At 42.9% G+C, this 19,965-nt stretch overlaps 1 protein-coding gene across 1 annotated transcript; it reads right to left on the bottom strand.

Annotated features, from left to right (window-relative positions):
• Nucleotides 1–259: 259 nt before the first annotated feature.
• Nucleotides 260–19,056, bottom strand: HSDL2 (hydroxysteroid dehydrogenase like 2). The gene is made up of 11 exons (XM_062624260.1): nucleotides 19,025–19,056; nucleotides 15,948–16,111; nucleotides 15,434–15,532; nucleotides 15,207–15,321; nucleotides 12,327–12,430; nucleotides 11,236–11,334; nucleotides 5,438–5,632; nucleotides 3,297–3,368; nucleotides 1,772–1,948; nucleotides 1,191–1,319; nucleotides 260–561 (listed from the first exon to the last, which is right to left on the bottom strand). The coding sequence occupies exons 1-11, from the start codon at nucleotides 19,039–19,041 to the stop codon at nucleotides 449–451; spliced, it is 1,284 nt and encodes a 427-aa protein (XP_062480244.1). The 5' UTR covers nucleotides 19,042–19,056; the 3' UTR covers nucleotides 260–448.
• Between the last annotated feature and the right edge of the window lie 909 nt (nucleotides 19,057–19,965).

Genomic DNA, 19,965 nt, shown 5'->3' with positions numbered 1-19,965 from the left:
GCCAAAGGGAAGAAAGAGGAAGTGGCTGGTTGCAGTGATGTAGGTTAATCCTCATAAAGTTACCTTAAAATGCTGTGGAAGACGGCACCTTCTCTGTGACAGTTTGGGGCAAAAATTAATTAATGAGATTTCCATTTTCATTTACATTTTTGATGGGACAGGTGTTCAAGCAACTACGTGGGGATAAAAACTCACTTTAGGAGTCCTTCATTGATCCAGAGGAGCAGAAGTAAAGAAAACAGCAACAAACTGATACCAGTATTCTCGAGAAGGAATTTGTTTAATGAAAAACACCTTCTTGTCTAAATCAAATGGTTATTTCTTCTCTAAAAAAATCTTACATTTTATCCATACTTATATTACATCAGAGAAAACCAAGGACTACCATTTTAAAATAGCATTGCGCTTATATATGAAAGGCCACAATTCTGCTGGTAACAGTTTCCACTCACAGTTTAGAGTTAAGCTGTGTCAGCATCTTCTCAAGCTTTATTGCCAGTGCCATGTTACCTTTAATCCTTAATTTTCCTGTCATGAAGGCCAGGGTTGGCTTTAGTTTACCTAAAAAAGAAGAAACAGAAGCATCAAAAAATTAGAAGAAACTGGTGACAGCCTGTGCACAGGAAAATATAACGCCACTACAGTGAGACCTAGCAGCTATACTGATACTAAGTTCTGCTGTTAAAGCAGTGCACACTTAGGAAACCAGTAAAAAACTTCTCTGGAGCCAGAAAAAAAACTCAGTAAAGAGAGCCAAATTGCATCAGATGTGGTATGCTGTCATGTAATAAAATTATCAGATCATGACTGATTTTAACTGAGACAATACCATGCAACTTGGGTCTCTAAGCAGAGAACAAACAAACCAGGTTACTTTCCTACCAAATTCATGCAGCACGCATTTAGGAAACACACACTAGAGATGTACAGGGCAGAAGCCAACAGATTGACCTGATTCCTTCTGAAGCTACACTGGCTGCTAACATTGTAAAGTCTGGTAACAGCAGTATCAGCTTGTGTGCTCTTCCTGCTCATAGGACAGAAGAGTTCTGAAACACTGAGGAGTTTCAGCTGAGCCACATGAAGTCCACGGCCCCTCCACACCAGGACCACAAAGCCCGGAGGCTGCCATTTGCCCACCAGCAGGTTTTCTGGGCACCACCACCCTGGCAAACATCCCTGTCACTCACCTGTGAACATTTTCACAAAGTCGGTACTGGACATGCTCATAACCACATCAGCCTTCAGAGGAGGCTTCCCAGAACCAGCGTTCCCTCCCTTGGTTTTCAGGTCAATGTACCAGGTTCCTCCTTCATCACCTGAACGGACAGTGAGAAAGCAGGTGACGAGGCAGCAGAGCATAGCCCTCCCAGCTCCTCCCTGTCAAACAGCAGCTGCCATGCCCACCTGGAGCAGTTACAGGACAGTGCTTGCGCTGCCTGTGCTTGCCCCATGTGCTGGCAGAGCCAGCCCCATGCAGGTGCCAGCAGCAGGAGAGCCCCAAGGCAGCATGCTTTCACCATGGCCTGTGAGTGCTCCCATCTATCAACTCCAGAACCCTGTGCATGGGGTAGAGCCACCCCAAGCATCCCAGGAGCATCAGCAGCTCCCATGTGGGCCAGAACTGGGCCCAACGAGCAACCCACGGAAAGGAACAGAAGGTGGTCTGTGTTGGGATCAGCTGGAAGAGGTGAGTATTGCTGTCTGGAAACACCCCATGCCTTCTGCTAGGAGTGTGAGCATGTGGAGGTTGTACAAGTGAGAGTCTTACCGGATAACTCAAACTGAAAGATGCCCTGAGTGGTTCTCACATCCTCTTCAGTTATTGCTCCCTGAATAACTCTGAATGTTTCTGCAACAGGACTCAATAGCTTGGCTGCAGCAGATTCTGATCCTTCTTGATGGGATCCACTTAATTTCTTTTCCTCCTTGAATGCTTGGGAACCACCTACAAGAAAGTGATTATTTTCCTCTTTCCAATGCAAAACATTTTAAAACTGCATGTAAAAACATGCACAGAAAACTTAATTTGAAAAACTTTGAGCTCCACGGTAAGGAAAATCAGTATTTTAGTATTGATACTGATAAAGGATGCTTTTTGCACTTGGGAATCTGAACAGGTGTACAGCACTGAACATAATTCTGCAATATATTTCATTTCCTAGTATGCCAAATAAAAGTGAAAATAAAACCACAGAAAGGTTGTAATTCTGACTGTCCACACATGCTTACGCAGCACACTGATTTCTAACACAATCCACGCTTCTGACAGCGCTCACATAAAATAAGTCAGTGTCTTTAATAAAGGCCACTTGCATCTCAAAATACTTCTGTTTTGTTTATCTTGCTAAGAACATGGATATTTTCATTCATTCTTCTGCAAAGGCTTCTAAGCTGTAAATCCATTCACTGCTTCAATCAGCATTTTACTGTACTGCAGAGAACACATACATTTCACAACAAAGGACAGCACCTGCCATTTATAAGGCTGATCAAGTTGAACAGCCTCTAAAAATGTTGTAGAGAGTCTCTTTGGTGTCTTCAGTATCAAAAAACCCAGGTAAGACTATTCTGTGGCTCCCTACAAAGTAACCTGCATTATGAGGCCCAGGGAACCAACAAAATCTGTCCCCAGCAGAACAGTCTTAGTGCAACTGCTCAAATGGCATTTCCAGGGGAAAGTGACTCTGTTCCAAACTTGCTTCTCTGCCCTTCTCTTATCCCTGTTGCCACTCCTATGCAACCTGTTCAGCATTCTTGGTTGCCCTCCTACTTGACACACTGCAATTCTGAAAAAGCAAACCCAATGCTTTTCTGTGGAAGACTTTTCCATTTCATCTAAGAGATATTTAAGTTGTGTAAATGTGCAAGTTTCATCTAAGAAGCAATGGAGGCTCTATGTTGTGCTCTTTAATATAAATTTACCAAGGCAAATGAGACCCTCCTGCAAAATATGCCATCTGCTCTTCAATTTCTTATTCTAGCAGTATTTTTCCATGATATTTACACTATCACAATTCAGATGTTTAAGAGAAGACTTCTCAAAATAAGGCTCTGGTTTTCTATCATGAAAGTCCTGCAGAAAGGAATTTTTTTTCTAAAAAAGAACATTTTTTTCCTAGCTTTAGGTACAGAGTGACTTCCATTAAATTTTACTCTCCAAATGATAAAAGGTTTTTGTCAAATAGCTTGAGTGGAGTCCCAGCTCTTGGGAAAAAAGAAAAGACATCTTGAAATAGTGAGAGCATTCAATATTGTCAGAAATTATGGACTTTTAAAGACAGTGCTTTCCTTACCATATCCTTCTTGTTTCCTGCCTATCATGTCAGTTTCAAGATCCAAGAAGAAGTCAGGCATCAGGGGGTGACCTAAAACGGAGAAAAACTGTAAGTCCAAGCAAAGGTGGACAGTACAAACAGGAATCCATTTCATATAAAACTACAGCAAAGTTGTTTAAGTAAACAAACTACAATCTGAAGGAAAGACATAGCATGAAATAACGTGCTTAGAGTTTGGTTCATTTAAAATCTGACCTGAAAGTCTCTTAAAGTTGCCATGAAAAACATCTGAAGAAAAACCAAACCTATCTCACTACCTGTTAAGCAGTAACAAATACATCTACAGAGTAGGTACATTTTCTTTTCATTAAAAATTGGCAAATAATTATTTTCATTAAATAGGAACCTGAAGGTGCAGAACTGCATGGGACCTGACAAGATGCACCCATGGGTCCTGAGAAAACTGGTGGATGTACCTGCCAGGCCATTATGTATCGTATTTGAGAAGTCATGGTACAGTGGTGAAGTTCCTGCTGAGCGGAAAAGAAGAAACATAACCCCTATTTTTAAATAGGGAGAAAAGAAAGACCTAGGGAACTGCATGCCAGCCAGTCTCACCATGGGCCAGCAAGATCATGGAGCAGATCCTCCTGGAAACCATGTTAAAGCACATGGACAATAAGAGGGTGACTGGTGACAGCCAACGTGACGTCACTAAAGGCAAATCATGTCTGACAAATTTGGTGGCCTTCTATGATGGGGCCACGGCAAGCAATTGACATGATCCACCTGGACTTGCGCAAGGTATCTGACAGGGCCCACACAACATCTTTGTCTCTAAACTGGAGAGGAATTGATTTGACCATTATAATTCCTTATCACTGAGATGGACCACTCAGTGAACAAGGAACTGGCTGGATGGTCACTCTCAAAGAGGTGTGGTCAACGGCTCAAGGTCCACATGGAGATCAGTGACAACTGGTGTCCCTCAGGGGTTGGTCCTGGGATTGACACTGCTCAACATCTTTGTTGGTGACATGGACAGTGGAATTGATGCACTCTCAACAAGCCTGCCGATGACACCAAGCTGTGTGGTGTGGTCAATGTGCTGGAGGGAAGAGATGCCATCCAGAGGGACCCTGACACACTTGAGAGGTGGCCACTGCCAACCTCATGAAGTTCAAGAAGGCCAAGTGTAAGGCCCTGCGTCTGCATGGGAGCAATCCCAAGCATAGCTAATGGCTGGGTGGAAAATGGGTTAACAGCAGCCTTGAGAAGGACCTTATAATAGGACCTACAGGGGACCTACAAGAAGTTTGGAGAGGGGCTTTTTAGAAGGGGGAATGGCTTTAAGCTGACAGAGGGGAGACTGAGATTAGATATTAGGCAGAAAATTTTCACTGTGGGGATGATGAGGCACTGGCACAGGTTACCCAGAGAAGCTGTGGCTGCCCCATCCCTGGCAGTCTTCAAGGCCAGGCTGGACAAGACTTTGAGCAACCTGGTCTAGTGGAAGGTGTCCCTACCCATGGCAGGGGGGTTGAAGCTGGATGAGCTTTAAGGTCCCTTCCAACCCAAACCATTCTATGACAATTTTTTAATTTACTAAGATTTTATGGTTAGACTCTCAGTGAAGCAAAGCAACTCTTTACAAACTGATTAGTTTAGAAGACAGGCTGAGAAAGTTGGGGATGTTCAGCCTGGAGAAGAGAAGGCTGCGTGGAGACCTCATAGGCCCCTTCAGATACTGGAAGGCTGCTATAGGGATGCTGGGGAGGGACTCTTCATTAGGGACTGTAGTGACAGGACAAGGGGTAATGGGCTCAAACTTAAACAGGGGAAGTTTAGATTGGATATAAGGAAGAAGTTCTTTACTGTAAGGGTGGTGAGGCACTGGAATGGGTTGCCCAGGGAGGCTGTGAATGCTCCATCCCTAGCGGTGTTCAAGGCCAGGTTGGACAGAGTCTTGGGTGATGGGGTTTAGTGTGAGGTGTCCCTGCCCATGGCAGGGGATTGGAACTTAATGATCTTAAGGTCCTTTCCAACCCTAACTACTCTATGATTCTATGATTAAGAGCCCCTATAAACAAAACTATGTTAGTATTCTCCATACCGCCTTCCCTCCTTCCTGAACTTCTCATCTTAAAGATGTGTATTACCTGGTGCAATTGCGTAGACATCAAAATCCGTAACTCCTTCTTCTCTCAGCAGAGCTTCATCAATAATGAAGTTTCCAGTGAAACTTTTCGGTTTCGTTAAAATGCAATATGCAGCATCTGCAATGATGTCTGTTTTTCTGCACTGTTTTTCTATTCCAGATCCTCCTAGCATATCCATAGCAGCTGTATGTATGGCTAGAAAGTTTGGAGGATAAAAAAACAAAGTTTTAACAATGATGACATGAAATGCCCATTTCTCTGGCAAGCATACAGACTTTGTTTTCTTTTCATGCAAAAGACTGTATCAAGATAAAGCTATGAAATACTACCAACCAACAAATCATTCTCTAGAAGCACCAGTAAAACCCAAGAAAACTATTAAAGGAACCAAAAAGAAGAATAACGAGCAAAACAATTCATGAAATTCCTTCTACCCCTTTACCAGTGAACCCCCCTGGACTTTCTCCAGCTTATTCTGGACACAAAAAACTAACAGAACAACTATTTTTCTCAAAGTGAATGTATGGCACATCAGTCATTACTGGATCTTTTCTTTGGTGATTATCACACTGAAAATCTTAATGCTTAATTTTAATCATTTAATAACTCTCATGAAGTAACAAACTGTTTCTCCAAGGTTAATGACAAACCAAAAAAACAAAATTTCAAGTAACTTGTTCCATATTCCACAGAAAGGCTGTTTAGCACAAGAACACAACCCAGATCTCCTAAACTTCTGGTTGTTTTATTAGCCAGTTCTACTAAGTTCCGCGCCATTCCACTACTCTTTGTTATGCTTCCCCCAAAGATGCTACTAACACTGTGGCATGTTACAGTTCAAGCCTGTCATTTGCTCTTCCAGGCTGAGGTATCTGTCCCATTTTTCTTTCATCCTGTTCCATAGAGCGGCTATTTCATTGTAGCTTTTGGCATTTGCCATGTTACTGTTTTCTTCTCATATAGTTCTGCTTCGTGACTTTTTTTCCATCTGCTAGCCAAGACTCAACACTCTGCCCCCAAGTTTTGGGACAAATTTGCAAATCCTCTCCTAAACTGGGTCTGGTAGGTCCTTGGAGTAGAAGGGTAAAAACCTGACTTCAAATCACTTCTGTCCTTCTTCCAGTGTTTCCAATTCCACACAGTAACAGCAGCTCTGATTCACAAATGATCCCTTCATCCTTTAAAAAGCAAAGAACAGACATTGTGCAGGACCCATTCATCTGAGCTGGATCATTCAACTTCCAGAGTAAGAACTGGTAAAAAGGACAGCAGTGTTCAATGCTAGCCAGGATATTCCATCTAATGTTTTCTACGAAAGGGCAAGAGTGGGTAGATGTCCCTGTTGATTTCTGTATTTACTCTTCTGTGGTGTGGATTAGGTTTCAGTTACCTTTGACCAACCTCAGCTTCTCTTTTCCAAATCAACTGAACTGCTATGAATACACACCCAAATAAAAAGCAGCAAATAGATGGACTAGTACATATTCCTAGGTTTCCCTGGGCCGCCTTCCCATTTTTAAGGATAGGAAATAAATCTGCCTTTCTTTGATCCTCTCAAATGTGATCTGTCCCGAAAGATGGTTGCTGGATTTTCTTCATTAACTACCAACAGTTCAGATAATATTTCTGCCTAATACTCTTACGAAATTTACCAGGCTCTGTTGACCTGAATGTATTTCACTAACCTGTTTCACTTCTCCTGGCCATGCTTCTGCAGCTTCTCTGTTAGCATCAACTATGATTCTTTGGAGCACACTAAACCTATGTGCACATACTGAATCAAAAAGGTTTTAAACTATGAGGTACTGCCTCATAGTCTGGCTGCCCATCATTCCACCTATTTTATATAAAGTGCTTTATATGAAGATAAATGGAGAGTTCCTAGCATCTCATTACCAGCCCACTTTCACATGTTTCAAGAATCGGATTGATCAACAAATACTGGCATACATACTAGCACTGAGGCTAATCACACTTCTATGAGATTATAGTGGATTTTTTAATTAAGAACTTTGCAACTGTTTTAGATACCACAGAAGCCTGTGTCTCTGTCTCTCTGGTGACCACATGAAATAGTTAACTTTGTCATTTTTGGAAGATAAACCTTTTGAAAGAACATTTTTTTGTACTGGAGAATTTGCACATTATTATCGTCTTTCATACTTGAGGGCACTTCAGTTTTCAAGGAGGCATCAATGATTTATATAAATTCTGAAGCTCATCTAATGTTTCTAACAGTCTTAAACCAAACGAGCAAGAATGGATTCAGCAAATACGAAGCTCTATCTGCGTATCTTTGGTTTTATAGAAAGCTTAATTACTTTCTAAATTACTTTGCAGCATCCAACATAGAGAAATCATTATTTAAAAAATGCATTTATTAGAATATACTGTTGTCATTTGTAAACTGAATCTTCCTGCATTTCCAAGCCTCATGTTCTGATGTTCCTGGGGGAAACAAATATCAGCTGCACTCTATAACAAGTACCAACTTCTGCAGTGTTAAACTCTTTCTTGTTTTAGCAGGTACACAGTGGCACTCTAATGCACAAGAGAAATAAGCTTTTCTTTGGTTTGGGTTTCCCCTCAATAAGAACGTCAGATTTTGTAGAAGTTCCTTTAATATCAGACTGTATCTGGGACACTGGTACTGTTACTGACATCTGGAGTGCTACAGCATATGCAAACACGGGAAATAAATCATGTATTCAACTATGCAACATAGGACTTAATGTAACTTCTGCCTGTAAAGTTAGCCATCCTTCTGAAAAATCCTTCATTGTGAGCAGGTGGACAAATTATCCTAGGTTCTGTTTTCCCTTGCCATGGAAAACATGAGGCTAAATTAATCAGATGGGTGGGGGAAAACACCTACATTGTAAAATGAAGATTTAGTATAACCAGCTGGTCTCTGCAGGAAGATAGCTTCCTGCTATCAACCTTACCAGCTTCCAACACTACACTGGGACCCATAAAACCATCAACTCACTTCCACAATAGTAGGGGATGTTTTCTACAGCATATCCAGAATCATAGAGAGAAGCTGTTTAAGAATAAGAAAGCTGTGAAGGATGCAGATAATGTGCCTATACAGCTTGTAAATATGTGCATTTACAAGACGAAGGTAATCTTGTAACACCTTTTTGCATTAGAAAAGGCTGCAAATTAGTAAATTGTCTGTAGCTTGGTACCACATCTCTGTCTGAATGAGATACTCTACATCAATTCCTTCGCTGTCCCTAACTCCCACATACAATTTAATTTACATTGCTTAATCAGTGACAAAAAAAAAAAACACAAAATGGTAGGTTTTTACCTCTGCTAATGGAAAACCAAATTACTCCTACATATAAGATTCTGAGGAAATATAAAACTCATTTAGCAGCAGCATTTTACAGACAAGTCAGATGGAATGGACATGAGGTCTAGTGACCTAAAGGCTTTAAAAACCAAGTTTTATGGCTCTACTCCAGATAACAAAGATCTTGGGAAATCTCCACTGAAACTTTTCTGAGGTTTTCCTGGAGCACTCAAGAAGCAAGAATGTGAAAACAAGCACATATTTCTTCCATCTCCTTCAGAAACAGAAAAATACACCAGACACAAAACCTGAAGGGTGAGCTTTCACTCCACTGCCAGAAAGGCAATCCAGACCCTGAAGTAAAATGTGCAGTTGCCTTCAACACATCAAATACTAAGATCTTATCCTCTTCAAATTAGACAGTACAGGTTTTGTGATGATATAGTTATCATAAATTATTCAATTAGCATTACAAAAGTCGATCCCTTATCAAAATATTTCTAATGATAAAAACTTATGATGCAAGCAGGATTATGATGCATCTATTTCCTGGAAGAACTTAGGATGCAGGCATCCAGGCCTATGAAAAGAGACTAAATCAGTCAGAGATACTAATCCAAGTGTTCAACTGAGTATTCCCTAAAGCATTTAAGCAAAGAAACCCAGCTGATTTGAAATAATTAAGTTTTGCTCATATTCCTCACTTCAAAAGAAAGCAAATCACAGAGTTCTAGGTCACACTAGGAGTTAAAATGGGCCTGCAGCTCCTAGCAGGAAAACATGGAAAAGTGTCTGGGGACAAACACTTCTCACACTGGAGCTCCAGGCACAAAAGAGGATCTTGCTCCATGTTTCATTTCTTCTTCCTTGGCAATCCCAAGGCAGAAAAGAGATTCAGAGCAGCCCTGCAGAGAAGGACTTGGGAGTGTTGGTTGATGAGAAAATGAACATGATCTGGCCTCAGTGTGCACTCACAGCCCAGAAAGCCAACCGTATCCTGGGCTGCATCAAAAGGAGCATGACCAGCAGGTCGAAGGAGGTGATCCTGCCCCCTCTACTCTGCTCTCGTGAGACCTCACCTGGAGTATTGTGTGCAGTTCTGGTGTCCTCAACATAAAAAGGACATGGAACTGTTGGAACAAATCCAGAAAAGGGCCACGAGGATGATCAGGGGACTGGAGCACCTCCTGCATGAAGACAGGCTGAGAAAGTTGGGGCTGTTCAACCTGGAGAAAAGAAGGCTGCGTGGAGACCTCATAGCAGCATTCCAGTGTCTGAACAGGGTCTACAAGGATGCTGGAGACGGACTCTTCATCAGGAACTGTAGTGAGAGGACAAGGGGTAATGGGTTCAAACTCGAACAGGGGAAGTTTAGATTGGATATAAGGAAGAAGTTCTTTACTGTGAGGGTGGTGAGGCACTGGAATGGGTTGCCCAGGGAAGCTGTGAATGCTCCATCCCTGACGGTGTTCAAGGACAGGTTGGACAGACCCTTGGGTGCCATGGTTTAGTGTGAGGAGTCCTTTCCCATGGCAGGGGGGTTGATGATCTTAAGGTCCTTTCCAACCCTAACTATTGTATGACTCTGTGATTCTATTCCTTCTTCCCTCCCTCCACTAGGTAAGGGAATGAAGTGCTGTTGTAGTGTTTCATATCACAGTGACTGGGCTCACACCACTAAAGGGCAGGATTACCCTTTCTTTGCTGATATTAACAACAGTATCTTTTCTGTACAGTTTTGAATTTGAGGTAAAGAGACTGGCCTCTTTGGCAAACAGCTGACCAGATGTTTTAACAGCAGCTGTGATCCTAACTGACTCATAGACAACAAACTTCAGTTAATACAACATGGGAGCATCAGGTTATTTTTATTCCATAGAGCTCTTTAATTTCCTGATGCTTGCACGCAGATGGTTCTGTGAACAATATTTTGCTTGCCCACTGCGGTCAAACTTCCAAGAACAGAATATTTCTGCACTTACAGAGGCATATATCTTGTTATTTCTACCTATGTTTTGGCAATTTAACTAGCAAGGAATTATTAACAGTACTACGTAGACAAATATGTAATTCTGACCAATGAAGGCATGCTAGGACTGTGGTGATTTGTTCAAACCAAAACTCCGACTGCATGATAAAAAACACACACTAACCATAAGACTATGCAGATACTTCAGCCAACTGAAAGGGTTGAATGGGTTGCAAACTAGCGTTTGGATCAAAGTGGCAATGGTCTAGTGTGAACAACAAATGAAAATCGGCACCAGTGCAAGATGACAAATATGCATAAAATAATATGCATGTTCTTATGCATATTCTTTAATACGCAAAGAATATGCGTAAGAAGTGCTTGGTCTCCTGAATCAATTCCAGAAGTTTGAAGTATATTCAAAGTCAAATAAAACATGCTGTAGAGGACAAAACACAAAAAGCCATTATTTTAGTACCATTACAAAATAAAGTTTAAAAAAAGAGAAAAAAAAAAAAAAAAAATCACCTGTTTTAGGCCATAAAGCATTGACAGCAACTTCTCCTCTAAATTCTTCTGCCATTCCCAAGACACACATGGACATCCCATATTTTGAAATGGTATAAGCTAAGACAAGAAGTATAAAAAACGAAAAGTTACAGTCTATCAACGGAACTTTAACTGTGAAGGGAAAAAAAAAGAAAAAATTATTTTTGTCATAAGGAAAATTAAGTTTTGGAGGACAAACCAGTAGTCAAAATCTCTCCCTTCTCCTCACCACCCCAGCAGATAAAAGCTGTAGTCTGTCAGATTTTCACTACAAATAAAGTAAGAGCTAAGATGCAATGCTGTGGCAAAAACAACGACTGAAGCCTAGCTGTATGGTGGTTTTGTTGTACTTTTTATACAGCACACTGACAAGAATGATGAATTTTTTAAAGTATCCTAAGGCATACAAGATGCTAGCAACCAAAGTTGTATCCTATGGAAAACAAAAACAGAAGGAATAAAATAAATGAAAAAATAGAAAATTAAAAACAAAAAAAAAATCTAAATCCTTGTCATCTACCTATTGTGAGATGGGAAACATTTCCGGGAAAGAACTGGGACTTGCTGGAAGATTTGAACATGACAAATGTCCAAAACTGAAAGGTTGTTTTACAGTTTCAACATAAGCAACATTAATGTCAAGAAAAAATGGGGTTGCTTTCCAACTTCAAAATTAATTTCCGTTTTAAAAGACAACATTCAGCTTTATCTCTATTATATCAAGTAAGAAGCTGAGTCAGTATGAAAACAGATTTCGGATTTCATTCTCTATTTGGAACAGAAAATGTTTTCTAGTCTTCAGAATTTCCATGAAAAAGCACAGACTCTTACCTTGAAAATATTCTTGAAAATGTAAAGGACGTACTAGGCCATGAAACCCGCTATATGTTTTCCCATAAAATAAGTTTATTTATGTTTGGTACAAAATACTCTGAGGAACCATTAGGGCCAGCCTATATACAGTGCTAAGAATACAAGATCTGGAATTCTGGGCTGGCACTCCTGCACATGTCACCAAGTATTTATAAGGTTCTCAAAAAGTAACAGCAAAGGTTCCAAAAGGTACTCACCACAATGATTTTTGAACCACATGGGATTCAGATTCATAGGTGGGCTGAGGTTCAGAATGTGCGGGTTCTTACTCTTTCTCAAGTGGGGAAGGCATGTTTTAGACCTGAGAGGTAGATTTAGACAAATCAGTCACCTCTTTTTTTTACAAAACACCTATAATTACAGTAAAACCATACAAGTAGACCAGTATTTTCATTTTCATGAAAATCCAGCACTGCACTGAGACCCTAACTGCATCACTTATTTAACTGATATAAACAAACAAACAAAATCTGTCCTAGCTTACTTATCTCAGGCCTAGTACGGGACCACATTCTCCAAACAGCGCAGCAGCATCTACTAAAGCTGATTTTCCAGAAGCCACAATCTCCCTGTAATAGTTTTGATAGGGACAACAAAATACTGTGAGGCAACAAGTGAAATTAACACAGCACCACTGAGTCATAAATATATTCTCTTCTGATCCCACACCTGTTTCTCCTTTAAAACCATGATAAATAAATAATATTTTATAGCGAAAGGCTATTACAAGTATTCCAAGCAAAACTGTAAACCTATTATCTGTTGACTGGACAAGTCACTATTTCATTCAAATCAGAACTTACACACTTACACACAGATGTGTAAATCATAACCACCATTTGGCTTCACTTGTAGCACTGAGGTAAATGTCTGCATTTCAGAAGGAGAACAGCAACACGTTAGTGACCTACTCTTTACACACTTCACCAAGACCCATGCATACTGTCAGCCACAGCAGGAATACCTTCAACTGCAAAATCATTACAGCAAATTATTTACCACCTGCTTAAACAGTTTTTCAACTCCCTTCAGTGTCAGTGAGAGGTTCACTAAGACACATCTCAATTTCCTAATGTACAGGAATACTCTGAAAATGGGACTTCCTCCCTACCTTATTCCACTCAAGACAAAAAATCCACACTTATTTTTTAGCTATTGCAACTTATTAAACATTATTTGAAAACAGATCTCTACAAATTACAGAGGTAACATACAAAGCAAGAGGAAGAAAAGCTTGAAGTCACAGAAAGGGCTGGGTTGGAAAGGACCTTAAGATCTATTTCCAATACCCCTGCCATGGTCACGGATGCCTCACGCTAAACCATGTCACCCAAGGCTCTGTGCAACCTGGCCTTGAATACTGCCAGGGATGGAACATTTGCCACTTCTTTGGGTACCCTGTTCCAGTGCCTCACCACCCTCCCAGTAAAGAACTTCTTCTGTATGTCTAACCTAAACTTCCCCTGTTTAAGTTTCAACCCGTTACCCCTTGCCCTGTCGCTACACTCCCTAATGAAGAGTCCCCCTCCAGCATCCTTGCAAGCCCCTTCAGATACTGGAAGGCTGCTATGAGGTTTCCATGCAGTTTCTTTTCTCCAAGCTGAACAGCTCCAACTTTCTCAGCCTATCTTCATGCAGGAGCTGCTCCAGTCCCCAGTTCATCCTCTTGGCCCTCCTCTGGACTTGTTCCAACAAATGGTTCACTAGGTCTTCCCAACTGACAATTTATTCCCAAATAAAAGCAATGACAAAAGACCATTTTCACTTCCCTTGGGAGGTATTAATATTTCATATACTCTTCCATTCACAGCAACACAGTGATCCTTTTGATCTTTTTAAGGTACAGTAAGTTAGGTCCCTTCCAACTCAAACCATTCATTCTATGATTCTGTGAGAGTAGCAGCTAAAGAAAATATGACTTCAGGAACCCTGCATCAACTGTGAACTGCTAAATGTGCCACCAAGAAAGTGACTGTCACTGTTGGGCAGTGAGGGGGAGCCTGCCACTGGCAATACAGTAGAACCCATTCATAGCTTTAACAAGACATATCACAGAGTGTTTTCTGGAATGCCACAGAACTGCTTTCACATACAGGCTTTCAAAAGTAGAAGTCACAGGGTGGAAGAAGGAAATACCACTCTCCAAGAACAGTCTTTCTTCCACGCTCCTTTTCTCTCCACGTTAACTATGTGCTATGTCTCTCTAATTAAGAAAGCTTCTATTTATGTGTGGTTTTACACTATTCTAATAGCAAATAGCTTCACTGATTCTTAGCAACAGAATATTAAGGAATATAATTGTATCTGACAACCAGATTCATCCGCACAAAGGGGAACAACATTCTTCTAGGTAAAACTCTGATACAAAAGCTTCTGATCACATCAAACAGCTAATTTAGAATTTAGAGATTCTGCATCATCCTAAGGGTCTGTGTTTGTTATTATTAACACAACCCCATCAAAATCAATGTTTTCAGTTTAAAACAGAGCAATTTTGAATTACATCCCGTAAATCTAAAGATGATTGTACCTACTGAATCCATTTCAAAAAATGAGCAAAGTAAGGACCACAGGAACTGTGAAATCAAATCTTGGTGCATTAATTTAAATAGATAATAGAACTGGGAAGCTGAATGTAGGCAGGGAACACTTTAGATTGTTTAGTTACACCTTTAATGGTTCTCTTGTAACTATGGGAAGTTGTACCATGCCTGTAAAGATGAGAAAGCAAGCCAGCAAACAAGATGCTACACCTGACATATGCAATGAGTTAGTCATTTTGCTTGACTTGAAAGAGCAGACAGCATTTAGCAAAGCCAAGCTGCACCTCTGTTTGAAATAAATTGGTTTCTGCTTTCTACCCGCATGGAGGGGCTTGTGAATACTTAATAATTGCAATTTGCAATTAATTCCTGGAAATATTAATTTTAAATCAATTGGCCAGTAAACAAGCAATTTCTGCTGAGCACACAGAGAATACTTGCTCTCCAACTCTAGGGCAGCAAGACAGCTATACAGTTTCTTAGAGAAACTGAGGTATGTTTTGCTACAATTTGCTTCCTTCTCTCAGCACTTACGTAAGGTAGGTTCCTCGTACATTGACATCCATCATAAGATTGACCTTCTTCGTTTCTGTTTCCAAAGTGCCAGTCAAAGAGATGGCGCTTGCATTGTTCACCAAAATATCAATCCCTGGTTTTAAAAGAAGCCATTTCACATTAGCATTTAAAGACAAAAGCAGGCTGCTCTTTTCTCTTTTTGTTTGAGCTCTGCCTGTTAATGTCAACCCCACACTTTAGTGTACCTCCAAAAGTCTTCACAGCTTTCTCCACAGCATTAATAATCTGCTGTTCCTCCCTCACGTTAACGACGCATGGCAAAGCCTTTCCTCCAGCCGCTTCAACTGCACAATTAAAAAAATTAAACATTTTAAAACTTGCTCTCGGAACAAACGGCATGAAACTATTGAAAATCTCATTCAGTGACATGCTTCAAGAAGGCATTGAAAATCGCACTCACAAATTGCCACCTTTTTACATATTGCATAAATAGTAGGGAAGCCAAACCCAAACCTTAACACCCAGAATGTGCATGGTTCACACATACATCTCAATTAACACAGCAATTTCACATCTATACACATACATCTTCATTACAGTAATATTTTGATAACTCCCAGCATTCCTGGAGGGCACAAGAGGCACTAGGCTTATTCTATTAAAGGCGAATTAGAGCTAAGAGAGTCTATTCAGTTTTCCGCTCAGGTACAACAATCAAGCCAGGGCCAGCACCTGAAGCCCTCCTCATTTGTTACTTACTCTCTGCTGCAGCAGTGTAGATAGTCCCTGAAAGAGTCGGATGGGGCTCAGCTGTCTTGGCTGCTATCACAATGTTTGCACCATCCTTGGCAGCTTTCAAAGCAATGGCTTTGCCAATGCCACGGCTTGCGCCTGTGATGAAGAGCGTGCATCCTGCTAGTTTCCTAAAGATGAAGGGGGAGAGCAAAGCAAAACTTGTAAATCATTGACTTTTAGCAAAAGTAATTAGCAGAGTCTTCAAACCAAATGCCTTCATCATTTTACTAAGAAAACAGCCTCTAAGTATAAAAGCAATGGCTACCACATAGCAAAGTACAGTAGTATTGAAGGCAAAACCGCTCCCCAAATCTGCAAACACCATAAGGCAAGAAGGTCACACATGTCACTCAATTACACTTCTCACTGTTCACAACAGAGCTGCTACATTCTCCAACAACAGAAAACGAGTAAGCTGTAAAAATGAATGCTCCTTTCTAATGAGACAGCACACCTCTGTAATTTACTAGTCACTGCCCTCTAAACACAAAAACTGCTGCCTCAATGTGGTATAAAGTTTAAGTCCAGAACCACAGTGCCAATGCAGGGTGCCACACACAAGTGCTAAAAACCTCCATTTTCAGGAATGGCAATTATTTCTTTTAAAGGTTTAGCACTAAAATCAACAATTTCCTGGTAAGGAGGTGACAAAATGCCATGGGGGTGGACTACAAGAGGTTCAGAAGCTATCCAGAGGATCCTGACTGACTAGGTGAACAGAACCCTTGCAAAATTCAACCAGAACAGATGTACAGTCCTGTACCTGAGAAAAAAAGTCCCTGCAAGGATACAAAATGGGACTGAATGGCTAAGGAGCCCTCTCCGGAAAAGGCCTTGGGCAACTGGCAGAGAACAATGTGCGCATGAGACAGCAATGTGCTGGGCAACAGAGGCTGGCAGCATCCTGGGCTACAAGAACACCATAACCAGAAGGTGGAAGGAAGGGATTATGGCCCTCTGTTTGGCACTCATAAAACCACGTTTACACCCCATAATGAGCTTTGGGTCCCTCAACAGAAACTATATGCTGACAAACAGGAGCAGATTCTGCCAGTGTGAGACAGAGACGGCCGGAGGCTCAGCACTTGTGTGACATGCCCAGTTCAGCCTGGAAAGCAGCTCTGGGGGAAAGCAGCAGCAGCCCCCCAATACCTATGCAGCAACGGAGGAGATGGAACTGAGCAAACATACTGTGGTGCAGTGCAGGAGGATGAGAGACAACACGCCCTTTCAAACTGCAGAGGTTTGGACTGTCTTCCCCAGCATGAGAGTCAGGCAACAAAGCAGTAAAGAGCTGCTGCCAGCCTTGGAGGCTTCCAAGACCAAAACAGCCAGCCTTCAGGTGTCTGACTTCTCCCAACTGACCTGCCTTTCTTCAAGAGGCAGGGTGGGAGACCTCTCAAGGTCCCTTCCAACATGATCTATCCAGTGATGCAATCTGGAAGAGTCCACCCAAAGATCCAATTCCTTTCCCCAAATTATTACCCTATTCAAAATGTCAAGGAACATACACTACTCATTCCAGTTACACTCTCTAGTTTTCCTCTCCAACCTTTCTTACACTATCTGTCTGGCCATCATCCTCAAATTTCCTTTTTTCTTGGGACAAACTGCATCTCCAGCCTACAGAAGCCTCTTTTTTCCCCTAGGCTTACAATCAGCACTGACTACACACCCTCTTCTGGAGCTCCTTTCCTTCAATTCTAGCTCCACAATCTCCAATTCTGGCTTTACAGCACACAGAAACAGTGTTCACCAAAATAAGCAATGTCCTACTAACAGGAAAAATTAATTTTCATCCCTTCTGAAACACTGAGCTGACTTGATACCCTCTCACACACCCCTTTTATACCTTTTTGTGTCAAAAACAAACAACCCAAAACATTCTTTCTTCTTCCTTAATTTTACTTCTAATCCTGTCTCACTCCAAAAGTTTTAATTTATCCCCTGCAAACTGGTGTGACAGCATCCTCCCAGACAGATGCACTAACCTCTTAAAAATACTTATTCAGTGTTCCCAAATGAACTGCCCAGAATTTGAAGCACTTTAATCTCCTGAGCAAGTTACGTTCACAAGACTTACTAGTCCAATACTTCACAAGTTTTAAACCTATGTTTGTCTAAAATTGCTTACACCCTGTATTGTGAAGGTTGCGCCATTACTGTTTCCACCGTAGCTTGTTAAATTCACCTCTGTGCCCTGCGGTCTCAGGGATCCTGGAAAACGAGAAGCAAGTTCTTGCCTCACCAAGCACGAGTGCCGATACAGAAACCTGCAGTTTACATCAGAGACGCTTTTTGCTGCTTGCTTACACATACATTAGGAATTTTATGAACAATCCTGTTTATAACATACAGGTGCAGGTGCAAGTAATACTATCTTACCTTCCTGGCTATTAGTAGCGCTGGCTCTGAAAAGCCAAAGGGCAGGAAATGCCTTTAAATTAAGCTCCTATATTGGAAGCAAATTTGATTGCCAGGTAAAAAGGCACGCGCTGGCTTTGAATGAGAAGGGAAGAGAGAGAATAAAAGAGAGAGCGTTTAATACCTATAAAATGACAGTTACACTACATAATTTGGATGCAAGTCCTCCTACAGCTATTCCCCCTGCAAACCGCTCCGCTCAAGGACACCACTAACGATCCTCACCAACACTTCCAGGCCCTCTGCGAGCCCCTACCTACCCCCTGCCTCCTGAACCCGCTTCCAGCCTCCCCGCTGCGCGGAGGCCCCGACCCGCACCGCCGGCGTGCTGGCCCCCAGCGGCCCGCGGAACGGGGCCGGGGTCCAGCGGAACCCGCGGGGCGAGCGAAAGCCGCTCGCAGGTCCGAGGAAGAACAGCCCACAACCGAAGCTCACCTCGTCCCCCGCCCTGAGAGGCTTCCGGCGTCGGGACAGAGGCGGCTTACACCTCAGCCTACCCCCAGCCCCCGCACGTCTGCCCGACGCCGCCTGAGGAGGGGGAAGCGGCGGCTGGAGCCAAGGGGAAGGGGTGTCCCGAGGGGAAGGGAAGGCGCTGACGGGAGCGGCGGGCGCCTTACCCCGTATTGGGCAGCATGTCGGCGGAGAACGGCCCTTGGCCCGCCGAGGAGACCTCCCCCCTTCGCGCAGCCGCCCGAACGGCAAGGGGCGGAGCGGTCGGGCAGAGGTGAAGGGCAGCCGCGGAGGCGGCAGTCCGTGTGTGCGGCGCAGGGAGGCCGGGCCTGCGGAGAGAGGCGCGGGCCGAGAGGCGGGGAGGTGTGCGCAGGCGGGCGGTGCCACCCGTGTGTGAGTGGGGCTGTCAGGACGGCCGGGGCGAGCTGGTCGGGACAGACAGACCTGAGACCAGACGGAGGCGTCCATCGGGTGATACAAATGGTGCTGGGAGGCTCCCAGCACCCTTTAGTTCTGTGCTGAGTGTATGAAGTTTTGCGTTGATCTGAACCCTGCTCGGGAGCTTTGAACAGGAACAAGTAATAGCACTGCTCCATCTCACTCTGCCTCCCCAGTTGATCTGAGCGCCTATGCCAGAGTCGTCCTGTCTTCTGCTGGCCCAACCGTGGCCATCCCCTCCCTCATCTCCTTTCCTGGCCCCTCTCTCTTACCCTCACAGTAACTGCGGGGTCAGCCCTCGCCTACACGTCCTAAGCACTGCTCCGACCCCTCGTTTATCAGCCCTGTTTTCAGTACAAATCGAACCGACAGCTCCATACTAGCTACTACGAAGAAAATGAGCCCTATCCCAGCCAAAACCAGCACTACCGCTGCTGCCCCGCCACTGTGGACCGCTGTCCCTGCAGGACCCTGCTGGGTTCCTCGCTCCCCAGCCTTCCCCCATGGCTGACCTGGCTCCATCCGAGGAAGGTGATGAGGAACACGCAGCCTTTAAGGAGAAGTCTTCAGGAACGGTCCCGGTGAGCAACACCAGCTGGGGCCTGGGTGTCCTCCACACAGACAGATCTTTCAGGCCAGCGACAGGCTCTGACAATCCTCCAGCTGGCAA

This window comes from Pezoporus occidentalis, unplaced genomic scaffold, assembly GCF_034315485.1.
Source record: "Pezoporus occidentalis ecotype Australia unplaced genomic scaffold, CSIRO_AGI_Poc_V1 ctg264, whole genome shotgun sequence".
NCBI classification, from domain to species: Eukaryota; Metazoa; Chordata; class Aves; order Psittaciformes; family Psittacidae; genus Pezoporus; species Pezoporus occidentalis.
Note: the sequence above shows the minus strand (reverse complement) of the source record. Positions and strands in the feature narration are given on the sequence as shown.

What these genes read in the sequence shown, in the direction of transcription:
- HSDL2 (XM_062624260.1), bottom strand. An exon ending in TGCTTTATGGCCTAAAACAG is followed by an intron (nt 5,633 to 11,235) that starts GTGATTTTTTTT and finishes CAAACTTTCTAG; the next exon opens with CCATACATACAGCTGCTATG. An exon ending in CTTTGTGAAAATGTTCACAG is followed by an intron (nt 562 to 1,190) that starts GTGAGTGACAGG and finishes CTTCTTTTTTAG; the next exon opens with GTAAACTAAAGCCAACCCTG.